The sequence below is a fragment of the Ambystoma mexicanum genome, chromosome 10 (assembly GCF_040938575.1).
Source record: "Ambystoma mexicanum isolate Mex_15411 chromosome 10, UKY_AmexF1_1, whole genome shotgun sequence".
NCBI classification, from domain to species: domain Eukaryota; kingdom Metazoa; phylum Chordata; class Amphibia; order Caudata; family Ambystomatidae; genus Ambystoma; species Ambystoma mexicanum.
The window spans coordinates 1,364,395,947-1,364,410,774 of NC_090932.1; the positions used below are offsets into that span (position 1 = coordinate 1,364,395,947).

Below are 14,828 nucleotides of genomic sequence, written 5' to 3' on the forward strand. Positions count from 1 at the left end.
ACATCTTGCATGACTGTCGCGAGGTAAGAACGGTATCCTAAGTATCGATAGTGATCGGGGGTCAAGCAAGGAAGTTGATCATGGGCACTTATATATAAATCTCCTTGACAAATTGGGTAGAATGCTGGGCACTGAACACTGACTCATTGGATCACATAACTTCTATTATGCGTGACTTTCTCACAGTGCCAAACAGCTGTATCAACAAGGGAAAAATTAAGTGCACACCTTGGTATGACAAGGAATGTCATGAACATAAAAGAATCTTAGTAGAGGCGTTGAAAAATGCCACAGCCACTGCTACCTATGCCAACTATTTTAGCTCACCCTGGGATACATCCCTGCGGATCCTAGGGGCACTTTAACCATGTAATATATATGTATAATAATATATATATATTGTATTATATGTAATTAGTAAGATTGTTATTATGCTAGTATTGTTAAACCTCTGAATGTAATCTATTCTCCTGTATGTATGTTCTTTTCTTGCAACCCTGTACAAATTGTGCCCTGATGCCCCCGGGCCTGATGGTTTGCGCGTTATAAATAAACAAATACAAATACAATAAGGGTGAGCTCTGCAAAATTAGATTGGACTACAAGAAATTGGTGGCACTAAAAAAAGTTGATTTTGATTCAGCTGGATGGGACAATGTAACAATGGCTGTTAAATTCTGGGGACTTCTGTCCAGGAATCAACTAGTCATTCAGTCCAGGGATGAATGAGTTCTTGCTGGGCCGAACATTTTGGTAAATAATAAAGAGAAACCAGGGCTGTGTTTATGGCAATTTCACAAGAGGAATGATCCCCGTTTGCATCCATGCTTGAGTTCAGTCTTCTAGAACTAAAAGTAGCAATTCTTTCCCAGAAAGCAAACGGATAAGGTCCCTGGTGACCTTTTTAAGAATGAGGTGTTGATTTGGCCTTTGAAGCTATTTATGGCAGCAGCACAGAGGACTAGCCAGAGTTTCTTGGCCTAAAACCGAGATAGTCCATGTGTACAAAAAGGGTGGGCAAGATAACCTGAGTAATTACAGGGCGATTTTGTTACTTGACTGGCCAATTATTTGCAAAAGTGATCTTGGGTCAACTAAATCGTGGGTAGAGTCAAGGAACTTAAATCAACCGTTGGCAAGCTTGTTTTAGGGATGGTATAAGAACAGTGGACTATTGTTTTAGGATAAAATTGATCTTGAATATGTGAAGCTGAGGAAAGCAAATATTTACATAGTCTTTATACATCTGAAAACTGCTTTTGAAACAGTTCCGCCGGCCAAAGTTCCAGAAATACTCAAGGATGAGGGTATTCCGAATGAATTGCTGTCTGCTATTTTACTGCTCTATGAAAAAAATGAAGCAATTTGTTGGAGAAATGACTCCTCCCATTCAAGTACAAAAGGGCGTGTGTCAATGATGCAAGTTGCCCCCCCCCCCTTTTCCTGTTGTACATCAATGGCTTAATTCATACGCTTGTGAATATGCCCATAGATGTTCATGTTCTAGCAGAGGAAAACATGCTGGTCTTGCTATTTGTGGAAAACGCAGTTCTCTCTCAGACCCTTTCGGGCTTGAGAACAGAAATTGATTTTGCTACTTTTTGTAAACATATGGGTGTGACTCTAAATACAGAGAAACGTAAAACCATGATTTCTTTCAAAAAAAGCAGGAAGAATGAAAGAAGAAAAGTAGATGTTATATTGACTTTGATGTCAAGATCCTCGACCTTGTGAATCACTACGATTATCTTAGTATACGATTTATCACAGCCTGTACTTGGGAACAGCAACTTGTACATTGAGAAAATATCTTGCTGAGACACAGAGCTATTACACAATGTGCCTACTGCCATGGTGAGGCAGATGTAGCCGAGAATAGGTTCCTTAAGAAAAATGTAGGACTCCAGGCAGGGACCTATACTGGATTAGACTGTGGGGAAGGGAGGGGCTCCACAAATGTAGAGATGGTGTTAGGCCTCCTGAGTCAACCGGGGGGTCCATCTTTGAAATGTTTTCATTTTTATTAAATCATGGCTTCAGGTACTTAGTTTCTCTGATATATTATGTAATCCAGATATGATTATGTCTAATGACAAGCAAAGAATAAAGGCAAGTTACTGGCATAACATTGACGCAGAGACGCCAGACTAGAGTTCATGTATCATTTGTCTTGAGGATCTAGTAGGAAAACCAGAGACATATGTGTTATGAACCATATCTGGACTTGATGAGAACACTATTGTTAAGATCATTATACCTAAAGTTTTGATTTGGCATATTCCCACTGGCTACAGTATGCAATATCTGGAACTCAACTGCCTCTGATAAATGCCAATTGTTCCTGGAAATGGCAGAATCTATCGAACATTTTCTTCTTATTTGCCCTTTGTACTTGTCTGATCGGAGGACATATCTAAAACGGAGGTTCCTTAAATGCGGCATTAGAAGGATTAGGGATGGAATGACATTATCCAGAAATTCGAATAATGGTCTAATTGTCTTGGTTGTATCTAAATACATTTCTAGAGCTTGGTAGAGGAAATCTGCTTTCTTAAAAAAGGCTGCATAAGTGTGTATTGTTTTTTGCTTTTAATGGTTTTACATCTGTACGTTGATGTAATATTTTGGACCAGTGGATTGTGATTTTAATGTAACCATGTTGGATATTATTCTTTTTTACTTGCTATTTTATCATAATTGTGATGTTTTTGCTCATGTCGACTTTTATGTCATTTTGCCAAAATAAGGTTATTTGACTGATTATCTTTCTGACTCGAATTGGCAACCATCACTTACAATCCAGTCCCATGATCAACATTCACACACATTTGGTATATGTTATGCTAAATGTTCTTCTACCGCACACTGTCACCACCTGCGTAGTCCCTTGGTGCTCTGGTGGATCTGTACAGCAAAGGGTAATGGGGGATGTAAGTTAGTAGGACTGAGTTGGAGAGAAAATCAAGAGAGCTGTGATTTGCTGTTGGCAGCTTCAGTTCGGTTTACACAGATTGCTGCGGGTGTGACTTTCAGTCGGTAGCCATCCTGTGCTGATGTGCGAGACTATGGGCCTCATTACGACCCCGGCGCTAAACCATGGTGCTATTAGCACCATGGTCCATGCTGGGGTCCGCCATGGTGAATGGCGGAATTACCGCCCCATTCCAAGGTTGGCAGGGCGGTAATTCCCCATTCACCATGTGCCCTTCCCCATTCCCATTTTTGCCCCATAGGGCTCAATGGGAATGGGGAAGGCGCTAAGTATGGTGCCGCAAATTGTGGCACCGTACTTAGCACCAATGTCCCTTTGCGGCACCCTACTTTAATGCCTGCTAGAAGCAGGCGTTAAGGTCGGGTCCCGCAAAGGGACCTCGTAATCAGGCATTAAGGGTTTAACAGCGCCGACACCTTTTACGGCGCCTTTAAACCCTTAACGCCAGGGTCGTAATGAGGCCCTATGTGTGTGGTTTTTTTTCGTTGTTGTGGTGTTGCAAGGGCTGTATGTGAATCAGGCCAACCTTAAGGTAGCACTAAAGATTGAAGAAGTAGATCATTATCACAAGGTAATGACTTAACCCCAAGTTATGGTCTGAGGAGAAGCTTAGGACCATGAATTGGGGAAGGCTCATTAACCCAAACGATAAATGCGTCTGGGCCTCATCACAGCCATGGCGATATCCATGCGGTAATTGTGCCGGGATACCACCAACACAAATTTCGTTACTGCAACTCAGATTGTTGTTATTAGCGTCCGATCCCGAGTTGTGGTAAGGCTGTTACTCCCCATTTCTGTAGAGTCCGTAGGACTATATGGGGCAATAATGGCACTATTAGTGCCAGTGCAACTAGTCCTCTGCTAATAGCACCACAAATGGGTGGATATGGGAGGTTTTTACCTCCAGCAAAAAGCTGGATGTAAACCTCCCACTTTCCTCCCAAGATGGAGATTGAGCAGAGCGGTAATGCTGCAGTAATAGCATTACTGACGCATTTATACTGCTCGGTCCAACCCCTGATGAGGCCCTCTGAGGCCTAAAAGGCTGTTAGCACACAGTCATATAGCAACATAGGTTTTGCAGTAGTTATGTTGCAGTAAAACATGTTAGTTTAATATTGAGGAAAGAAAATTGTCTGAGCTAGTAAATTATATTTGGTTTTATGTTTTAGTTTTTTTTTTAAAGTTTTTAATATGTTCCCATCTTCATCTTGTATCCTGGTTTGCAACATTATGTGTTACTACTGACTTCTGCAATTATATTCACTCTCCTCTCTTGCTTCTCCACTCTTTTTACTGCTAACTCTCTGTTCTCTCCTCCTTTCCCTTCTCCCTTTTCCTATCTCCTCCCCTTACTTTCTTCTATGCACTTACTCTATCAGAAATGTCCCTTGACCTAGTATGATAGCAACCTCGTCTGTCTCCTCCCACCTCCCCTTACTGTTTTTTTCCTCCCCACAACCCCTCCAGCACTATCTGAAATGTCGTCAGGCCTTGTATGATAGTCGCTTGTTTTGTTCCTCCCCTACCTTTCTGCACCCCTCTCCCTCACCTTGTTTTTCTCCGGCTCTACCAGAAATGTCATCAGGCCTAGTACAGTAGTCGCCTGTCTGTTTCCATTTCCTTCCCACTCTCCACCTCCCTTCCGTATCTATGTCGATGCCGAGTATGATAGTTAATTTCAAATCCTTACTGATCATGGACTGTAAGAATGGCATTGTATTTTCCCTTGTTCCCTCCCTTGCCTTGAAGCGCTTTGAAACACATTCTGTATAGGCGCTATATAAATAAACTATCGTATCATATCATATCAATAACAAGGTTGTCTTCATAAGGTAAGAACTCTAATTAGGGCCTCGTTACGAGTTTGGTGGTAATTTGGTGGTAAATCTTCTGAATTACTACGAAACTCCATTTTTGTTACAACCACTTGGTCAAGTAGAGTTACCATGGGATTACAAGTGGGGGTAATTCCCCATTTTTTGAGTCCATAGGGGGGTTTTGGTGGATTTACCGATGTCAGAATTACTGCACTGTAAATCCGCCAATTTTTGTAGGTAAAGTGTAGGATTTACCTCCAGCTACAAGCTGGAGTTGAATCAGCCAATTTACCCATGAAAATCCGCAAATATACTGCACAGTAAACCTGTCAGTGGTAAATCTGCCAACATTATATTTTGGTGGTGCTGATAAAGTGGAGGAAACAGAATTGCTGCTTCTTTTGGCCCACGACACCAAACTTGCATTGAAGCCCTAAATGCCAACATAGTTGAACGGGAGTGGTTTAAGTTGAGCATGCTTCGGGTGTAAGGTAAAAGTAAACATGTTCTTTTTTAGCGTTCACTTTGGTGCATTAACTTGGACGTTACGTGTCCCATTAAAGGAACAGTGAAAAAGATGCTCGCAGACAGGGATTATCTTGTTGAAAGGAATCGTGCTGTGAAATTGCCTTGCAGTTTTTTGAATGATGAAAATGTGTTTCTTCTGTTTCCCATTCTCTTTCTGAAATTAGAATGATCGGAATGCTGTCTATAACAGTTGCTAATCACTGCATTTTCAGCATTCTGATTAGCTCGGAGGAGGTAGGGTATTAAGTTAAGGGCATTTTAGAATGTTCTCTAAGGATATGCAGGCATCCATTTCAGAGCCATGGTGGCTGATATTGGTAAATTCTGATTCTAACTACCCAATCCAGAAAGACAAACACCACTGGGGAATGACCAACATGATCATTTGCTCGAGTGTCTTTTGAGTACTGGCAAATACACTTGTGGGGGGCTGCTATCTCACAACCTTACTTTGCAAATCCAGATTTGGGCGTATTTACTCCTTGGCACGCGCACATACACACACACAAACGCATCCCACTCCCTTTTGCCTGAGCAAGGACAAAAGTACTATGGCTCACATATGGGGTGGTACAGTTACTTCTTGTGATTTTGCACAATTTTCTTAATTTCCTCATGGTCACAAAAGTGGGGGCCTAAATCAAGCTTTCACAACGGCAGTTGTGTTTTTTTTGTTGGTAACTGTTTTATAAGACCCGTATGTAATGTTCCATGCTCTTAAAACCAATTTGTGAAATTCTTTTCTGAAGTCATATTTTTAAATTGCAGATCTATTCGCACAAATTTTTTGTCACAAGTGCCAAAGCATCATATCATTTTAGGAACAATGCAATATTGTTTGTTCATTCTCGAGCATAGTACACAGAGGAAGTCAGGGGCTCATTGCAAGTCATCCGGTATCCCACCGGTAATTCTGTGGGGATACCGGTGGACTACTGTACCGTCTCTGCCACCCAATATACTGGTATTACTGGGATATCGCGGGTGGTGGAAATGCTGGTGTAAGTCCAATCCCATGGAGTACCACAGGACCCACGGGATGGGGATGCCACAAAGACCGGTGCTGGTGATTGCAGCAATGGTCTGCCAGTAGGGGCGTGAACTACTGCCAGGTCAGGCCTGCCGGTAGATCAGATCCCTGGTTGGGTTTTTGCTGATCTGTAAAGGTGTGGGTGCACGTTGTTACCGGCACCTTATTTCCAGACCGGAAAACCTATAATGAGCCCCATAGACACACTTTTTCGCGGCTCTTTCTGTGATCTTAAGGGAGACCCACAGTTCTTTGGGGTGTTAGCTGGCCCGTATTTTCACTGAAACATAACATATCCTTCACAAGGTCTGTCCTCTTACCTCCAATCTGTGCTGCAGTTTTCCAAGTTCCCATCGGCAGGCTGTGTTCTCCTGAGACACCTTTTCGCGAAGGCTTTTTTCGAACGCTGCTTCGCCCAGAGCTTGCGCTAACTGCACGTCGAACCTGCCACATGAAACATGTAAAATTACCAATCTTCGCAGGGAGCTGCCTAATGGATGCATTCGGTGCTCCACATAAACGTTACTCAAGGACCAGATGTGAAGAGCAAAATAACAGGCTACGGCAATTTCATTCACTTGGCAAGCTACCCTAACACCGCCTGAGGTGGCATTTCATGACTCTCCTCACACTGAGTGATGGAGGATCCATCACCTGCAAAGTGCCGAAAGAATTCTCTGAATGGCTTGCCGTATGCCGCCAGTGTTCGAATGAAGCAAATTAAAACATTTCTATTTAAAACAAGAAGCACTCATATGCAGCTTGAATGAGTGCCCTGAAGCAATGTCATACAAATCCAGGGCATAACCGAGCGCTTCCATTTCCAGACCCAGACTCTTCTGCAAATGGCTGCACTACATCCGGTTTGGGACCTATGCCCTGGACAGCCTCAGCAGGCCGAACAAGATGCAAGGGGCATGGTTACTCATTATATGGCCCTCTAGATGTTTTGGACTATTTGTTTTCTTTGTATGTTTATAAAGCGCTAAAGGTCTGCAGGCATCAGAGCGCTATAATGAAACAAAACTAACAACATTGAAAAACACAAATACATAAAACAAAACTAATTCACTTGATATCAACATTCTTTGACAAAGTAATTTGTAGACCAACACCTATCCCAGAATAAGTTTTCAATCAAACACACCCTTCGGCAAGTACTTGCATTTGCTAAGAAAATTACTACAACTCTCATGATCCTTTTCTGCTCAATGTGTTTGCTAGGGTCCCTGGGAGTTTAAGTGCAAAGCATCTGGAGAGGAACCATACAGGCTCATTATGAGTTTGCCGGTTTGGAAATAAGGTGCAGGTAAAAACGTGTACCGGCACCTTTCCGGCCTCTGTGATCTACCGGCAGTCATGACCAGCCGGTTGTTCAGGCCCCTACTGGTAGACAATAGCTGCAATTACCGGAACTGGTATTACTATAGAGTCCTGTGGGAATCCATAGAAATGGGGATTTCCCAGCATCTCCTCCACCTGAAATATCCCGGTAATACTTGGATATCGGGTGATGGAGATGGTACGATAGTCATGTGGTATTCTGCTAGAATTACCGGCAGGATACCGGGGGACTTGAAATGAGCTCTACAGTGCCTGATTCACAGAGCGTTTTCCAATGGGATGAGCCATTATAAAACACTTCTGTGAATCAGGCCCATCATGTGTAAGTTACTAGTGGGCAGATCATCAGGGCAAGACTGGATCATTATAATCTCAGTGCCGTCACAGGTTCATAATTGACTCAGCTGGAGACACTGCTAAATAGTGTATTTTAGTTTCTACATCGCGTTCTTATAAATATGAAACATTCTATGTGTGGGCTGAGGGATGCTTTGTGATGAACGAAGGAGCCAAAAAGCTGGGCATTGGTCAAATATTGAGTCTAACATGAATAGTATTTTATCACTTTACCAGAAAATAGCACATATACACGGAGCTCGCCGGTCGCCCCTCTCACTCCAATCCGCCTTTCATCTCACGCCAACTGCCTCACCCGCTGCGGTCACGCGACTCTCATTATAAACAAAGCACGAGAGCGCGCGTGACCGCCGCGAGACACTATGCATTCTCTACAAAAAGGTTGTTTATATTGTTGTTTAATTCGGAAATTGGGGGACACACTAGTTGGGGAATGAGGACTATATAGATTTGGGATTTCGGAGTGGTAAAAGGGCAGGGCGTGGGCAATGTGTTGGGTAGGGGGGATGTTAGCATTAGGTGGAGTACCTAGGGCATTACATTATACAATATTTGATGCTTGTTCGAGTGTATTTAAGCTGTTGTGTGACCTTGAGAAATTCACTTCTAAACTAAAAATGTTCACAGCTCTACACATTCGATTTAAGAGTTCCACTTTCCTTTGCAGGGGCTTTACAGACACCAGCATCAGTTCTTTTTTTTCTTCGTGTTTTCATTTTTTTTTAACTAATGACATATATTTTTGCATTCCATTATACAAGTCCCTGCAGAGTGGGCATTATTACAACAAACACAATGAAGAGGAACATGCTTACTGCATCCCATGTAGCTTAATTTGCCTCCAGCCACACTGACAACATCCGTTATCATGGCATTTGTCTCTCTTGGACATCCTGCTGTCTAGATGTGTTTGCTGACAGTGGTTAATGTTTGTCTTCTGATAACATTAGCAATACAGTCTTGTGGTCGTTGTCAGGCAGACCCTGGAATGCACCCTACATGATGTCCCCTACCTACTTCAACAGTTTGCTGGAGAAGGATAGAAATGTAAAAGACACATCCGTTATTTGTCTATGGGCCTCATTACGACCCGGGCGGTAAGGGGTTAACGGCAGCGTTAACAGCGCCGACCCTTACCGCCTGAGTACGAGGTCCCTTAGCGGCATGGCGGACTTAACACCTGCTTTTAGCAGGTGTTAAAATCCATGGCGCTAAGGGACCATGGAGTTAATTACGCCACCGTAATTTACGGTGGCGTAATTAACGCCTTCCCCACTCCCATTATACCCTATGGGGCAAAAATGGGAATGGGGAAGGGTAAATGGGGATTGGGGACTTACCGCCCCGCCAAGGTCGGAATGGGGCGGTAAGTCCGCCAACCACCATGGCGTAAACGTAGTTTACGCCATGGTGGTAAAGTCACGGCCCAGGCGGTAACTTACCGCCTGGGTCGTAATGAGGCCCTATGTCTGGGATTGAGGTGTGGAATTACTCAATTTATATGCACTTTATGTCATTTCTAATCCCCTTGAAATATGTGGATGCAATTTTGTGAGTTGAACAACAATCTAGAAAATTATGCATTTTAGTATGCAGGATACAGTCGAGGAAGAAGGGTAAGTCACTGCACTTGGGAGCAGAACTAAGACTCTTTGGATTGCATGTGTACAAAAGGCCACGCCGCATGTGCTGTCCATTGGTGGACTCCGACTCCACAGGTGTGAGATGTAAGTAGAATTATTAGCAAAGTGGACTGCCTGCACAGTAGGTTGATTGTAGCTAAGGGAGCCAGCCAAACAGTTGCACTAGTGGTGAGCATTGCATTTTAACAAGATGAACAAGAGTGGTGGGAGCACTTCTCCTGGGGTTGCTGATGGCACTCTTTTTTCAGGGTGGATTTTCTAGCATTTCGGTGCAGGACTGCCTTTGTGGGTGGGACCAAACTGATATGCAAATGGTTATTTATCCTCTGTGCGAGGCCAGTGAACTAAAACGTGGTTGTCAACTCTCCTGGTGGAAGAAATGTCATAGTGCATATTGTTTAACCATTCTCGTTCTCAGTAGATGGGCTCCCACACTCTTGTTAAAATTAAGCATTACAGTTTAGACAGGTGACTCTGTGCATATTTTATACAGAATTATTTATTAAAACAAATCGGGACAAAGTACAAAGGGAAATATCAAATTCCAATTGTCTGCACATGTTTCATGCCTAAAACAGGGCACTTCTTCAGGACTGCAATGCGATAGAGTTCTGGTATTTCTAGGTCCGCGGCTGTCTAAGTGTCCTTTCTGGTCTAACCAGACATATGAACGAGTTGTTGTGACTTGTACATTTCCTGGGTTGCCATGTCTCTTACGTGTTTTACACTGCAAGTGCATGCATTCAAAATCAGACATAAAGTTAACAAAATCATATGTTTGCACATTTGAAATATAACATTCATAACAGTAACATATAGAGAGCATCTAAGAAACAGCACTGATGCCAAGAAAGAAAAGCTAAATGAATATATGCGACAATTAGTACCCAGCGGGTGGGGTGTGGCAGCCTCCCAGCCAATGAGGAGGGTCAGAATGGGGTAATTACCACATGGTAATCCCTGCTCGAACCTCCTCACGGCTGAAGGTCGCCATCTTCACCAATCGAGATTCAGGTAAGTGCTCTGCTCTCCTACCTTCCCATCCCCACAGATTTTCCTTCCTTCCCTCCCCTTTTTCTCCACTTACCTGCTTTTTTTTGCTCCTGTCTGGGAGCGTACGCTCTGGAAACACTTCTGTCAGCATTGCGTCCGCTCCCGATCTGGGACAGGTTGCCATGGAAAGGGAGAAGGGACTATATTTAGTCCCTTCTCCCTTTCCATGGAGGCCATTTTGCTTGTTTATTTGTTTTATTATTTTCAATGGCCACCATGGAAAGGGAAAACTGACTTAGGGCCTCATTACACGGTAGGTGGTAAGGGTTTACCGGTACCGGTATTTTACCGGTACCGGTAAATCCTTACCGCCTTACTACGAGGTCCCTTTGCGGGTTGGGGATTTTAACGCCTGCTTTTTACAGGAGTTAAAAACCAACCTACAAAGGGACCCAGGGAGCTAATTGCAGTACCGCACTTTGCGGTGCCGTAATTAGCGCCTTCCCCATTCCCATTATGCCCTATGGGGCAAAAATGGGAATGGGGAAGGGCAATGGGGGAAGTGGGAATTACCGCCCCTCCAACCTTGGAATGGGGCGGTAATTCCCCTTTCCACCAAGGCGGTGCCGGTATTTTACCGGCATGAACCATGGCGCTAATTGCGCCATGGTTCACCGCCTACCGTGTAATGAGGCCCTTATTTTCCCCTTCCTTGCTACCTTTTTTTTTTCTTCCTTTCCGAAACACCAGAGGGCTGTGGAAAGGAAGAAACATGTTTTTAGCACCAGCGTCCAACAGGCTGGGGTACTACTAGCAATAATCGATCCCCTCACCGGGCGGCATTACTGAGTCAGGTCATGCCCCGGGTCTTACCTGATTTGGTAATGTCCTCCCCCACCCCCACCACTGGGATTATTAATTAATTATTGAGAGAAGCAGCTGAAAGATACAATATATAGTGGACAATGAAACTAACTCAGTTAGTGAAGGAACAAAAACATGAAAGTGGCAGAGGATATTGCTAACTTAGATCCAGTAGAGCCAGAGTTTATAACGGTTTTCTTACAGCTTTCTTCTGTTCAATGGTCGACCTACAATACGTTTCTTGTCTCAGTATCTCCGTGGGCAATTCAGAATTAAAAAACATGGAAATGCAGTCGATTTTACACTTGCTGACTGCAGTCACAGAAAAGAGGTGAAGGGTTGAATAGAAAGTAGAGAAAAAATCCCTCAACCAGTAAAAGTAATCCATCAAAATTAGAGCCGGCACTCGCCATCAGAACTTGATGCAGAAGCGTGTGCGAATGCTGCCCAAGCTGTGACTCAAATTTAAATGCACAGTAGGCATGGATTTCTAGTTTTATGTTACTGAATTTTATATATTGGTGCGATGCGGTATTAAAGAGTAAGTCCAGGGTTTTAGTTAGTGGAAACATAGGGACAATGCAAGCTAGATTACCTGTTGTGTTGGAGCATGCAAATCCTGGGCACTGTGTGTGTCTGATTTTAGGTGGTTTGTGTCAAGAGCACTGGACGTGTCTGTATCCAATAGGTGACTGCAGTGCCCTCAATGCGAGGATGTGTTGGTTGTGATTTTGATGCATTAATCGATTGGGAAGCTGTAGGGTTCTACTGTTTATGGTTTGTTGATGGGAGAGTCAATTGCTGTATATGGATGGCTTAGTTGCCATGTGCATTATGTGTTGGCAGGGAGAATGTGGGCATGATAGGCTTGGCAACAGTCAATGGAGAAACTGATTAGGTATCAATAGTTTAGGTGTGCTGATTCCCCGCTAGTGATACATCTCAGCTATGGCCATTGTGGAGCAGGGTTACGGAGCACCTTTGAGTGGATTATTATAGCTGGCAGAAGATAGATCCATGTAATGGTTCTCATAGGTGCCTGCCTCTTATATACAGAGGTGAGGAAGCCAGAGCATGTGTTTCACATTCTATTTATACATATGGAAATACTAAAAGTCAGTAAAAAAGATTGTTCCCGCAAGAATGTTCATGAAAAAAGAACAGTTGCAACAGCTAATTTTCTTTTCTCTGTATTTGATTCACACTATCATACGCGAGCGGAGCAAAAACAGAACAAAGCCTATTTCAGGGATCTTTCTTGTTCCACATTTGAATGCATATTTATTCATACCAACAGCTCCTGTTAGGATCCCTAACCGATCAAGTACACTGCCTGAGCTTGTCCACAGTGGTAGCCATCTTGGAAGAAGGCAGCTCCATTGATGGTGAGAAGTAACATGTTGGTTCCCCTTACCTTAGGGTTCCTAGGTAGTCTAATGCTGAGCATGGGCAACTAAGGCAATCAAGATGCCACATCACCGTTAGGTCACTAAAGCCTATTTGCTTGCATTTACTCTTTGCCACAACTGGCCTAATTGCATACATTCTTGCTCCGGCCCTATATCTCCTTAATTGGCTGTTGGTGACTACAGGACTAATAGCTTAGATTTTTCTGTTGGTCATTATCACCCTAAATTATTGCATTTTCATCTTGATTGCTGATGTTAAATTGCTCAAATATTTCTGTTGGTCACTCCCACCCAATTGATTAACATGGGCTAGTGCTCTCCTATTCAACCCCACAAAAATATACTTCCTCACCTCCCCTACTTCTATTTGCCACATTCACCCTACCACTATACGCATCCAATGACCTGTTTACAATTCCCCCATTCTCCCTTTCATTGTCTCCCATGCAATCTACCTAATACCCTTCATACATACATCCCAAAGGAAAGACACGTTTGCCATTTCTGCTCCAAATTAATTAATCCCTCCAACCCCACTCTGGCACTACCCGTTTGTCCCACTATTTACTCAGTGAGACGCTGCCAGATCAGACTACTTCAACCAACATATCTCCTCTTTCTGCCTTCATACATGCAAAGTCTTCTGTAAGCTTTCTGTCCATTCTGGGACCTTGTCAAACTTAGACTATATCCTCCTTCTTTACAGCTAATGAGTTTACGCTCTACTTTTCCTGTAAAATCTATAATATTCACGACATGGCACCACCAACATTGTCCTTCCTCCTGCTTATCCCCACTCCAATCCCCAATGATGCCTCTGGCATTCGCTCTTTTTCTCCTACCTCACATTCTGAGCAGACTCTCACCCTAAAAATAGGCAATTCTTTGTCAGAGATCCTACAAACCCTAAACGAGCTTGAACCAAGCCTGCTTCCATCTCTCATCTTAAATCAATGTCTACCTCCCTACTAGCACCATTCCCTCCATTGTTCAAGGAAGCCAAAGTACAATGTATTCTCAAGAAGCCCTCTGTAGACCCTAACTACCCTGACAACTACAGGTCTGTATCTCACCTGTCCCACTCTTCTGATATCATGCAGAGAGTGGTCTTTAACAGGATCATTACCTATCTTGAAATTAACAATCTATCTGACCTCATTTTCGTCATTCTGCTGACTATGACACAGTCAACCACCCCTTCTCCTGATAATTCTCTGTAACCCTGACATAATGGACAATGCTTTTACCTAGATTGCATCCTACCACTCTGCTCATTCCTTTTTTACATCCTTGAGCAATGGCACCTCGAACCTTTCGCCTCCCATGGTAGGTTTCTCCAAAGCTCAATGTTTGGTCCACGGATTTCCATGCTCTACAAATCCACCCCTGAAAAAACATATTTCCTCCTTCAGTTTCCATTTCTTTATAGGTGATACTGAAATATAATAATAATAATAATAATAATAATAATAATAATAATAATAATAATAATAATAATAACAAATATAATAATACTATTATTTACCAATCCCTCTCCCCCCCCAACATCTCCCTGAGGATCTACAATTGCCTCTCTGCCACTGGCACTGTATGGTTCTTCTTGAAACAAAGTCCTCTAGCTTCCAGGCACTAAGGCCACTCAATTTCCCCTCTTCCCTGTTTCCTTTCACCCTTTCATCTTCACAGCCTCCCCCAAGTTACATTACCTTGGAGTCCTTTTTTTTAACAACAATCATAAGCTGCTGGACTTTTATCACCTGTAGCGCCACTGCTGCATGATCATTACCCCTGATCTCTGCAAGATCTGCCACCCTCACTTATCACACCACCAAACTCTTATGTCCA

General features: G+C 43.2%; 1 protein-coding gene across 1 annotated transcript in view; it reads right to left on the reverse strand.

Annotated features, from left to right (window-relative positions):
• MYO18B (myosin XVIIIB) overlaps positions 1 to 14,828 on the reverse strand; it is a 1,784,667-nt gene that overhangs the window by 866,608 nt on the left and 903,231 nt on the right. The window contains exon 30 of the mRNA XM_069620271.1: positions 6,694 to 6,817. Coding sequence (XP_069476372.1) covers positions 6,694 to 6,817 — 124 coding nt within the window. The remainder of the gene's footprint in view (positions 1 to 6,693; positions 6,818 to 14,828) is intronic.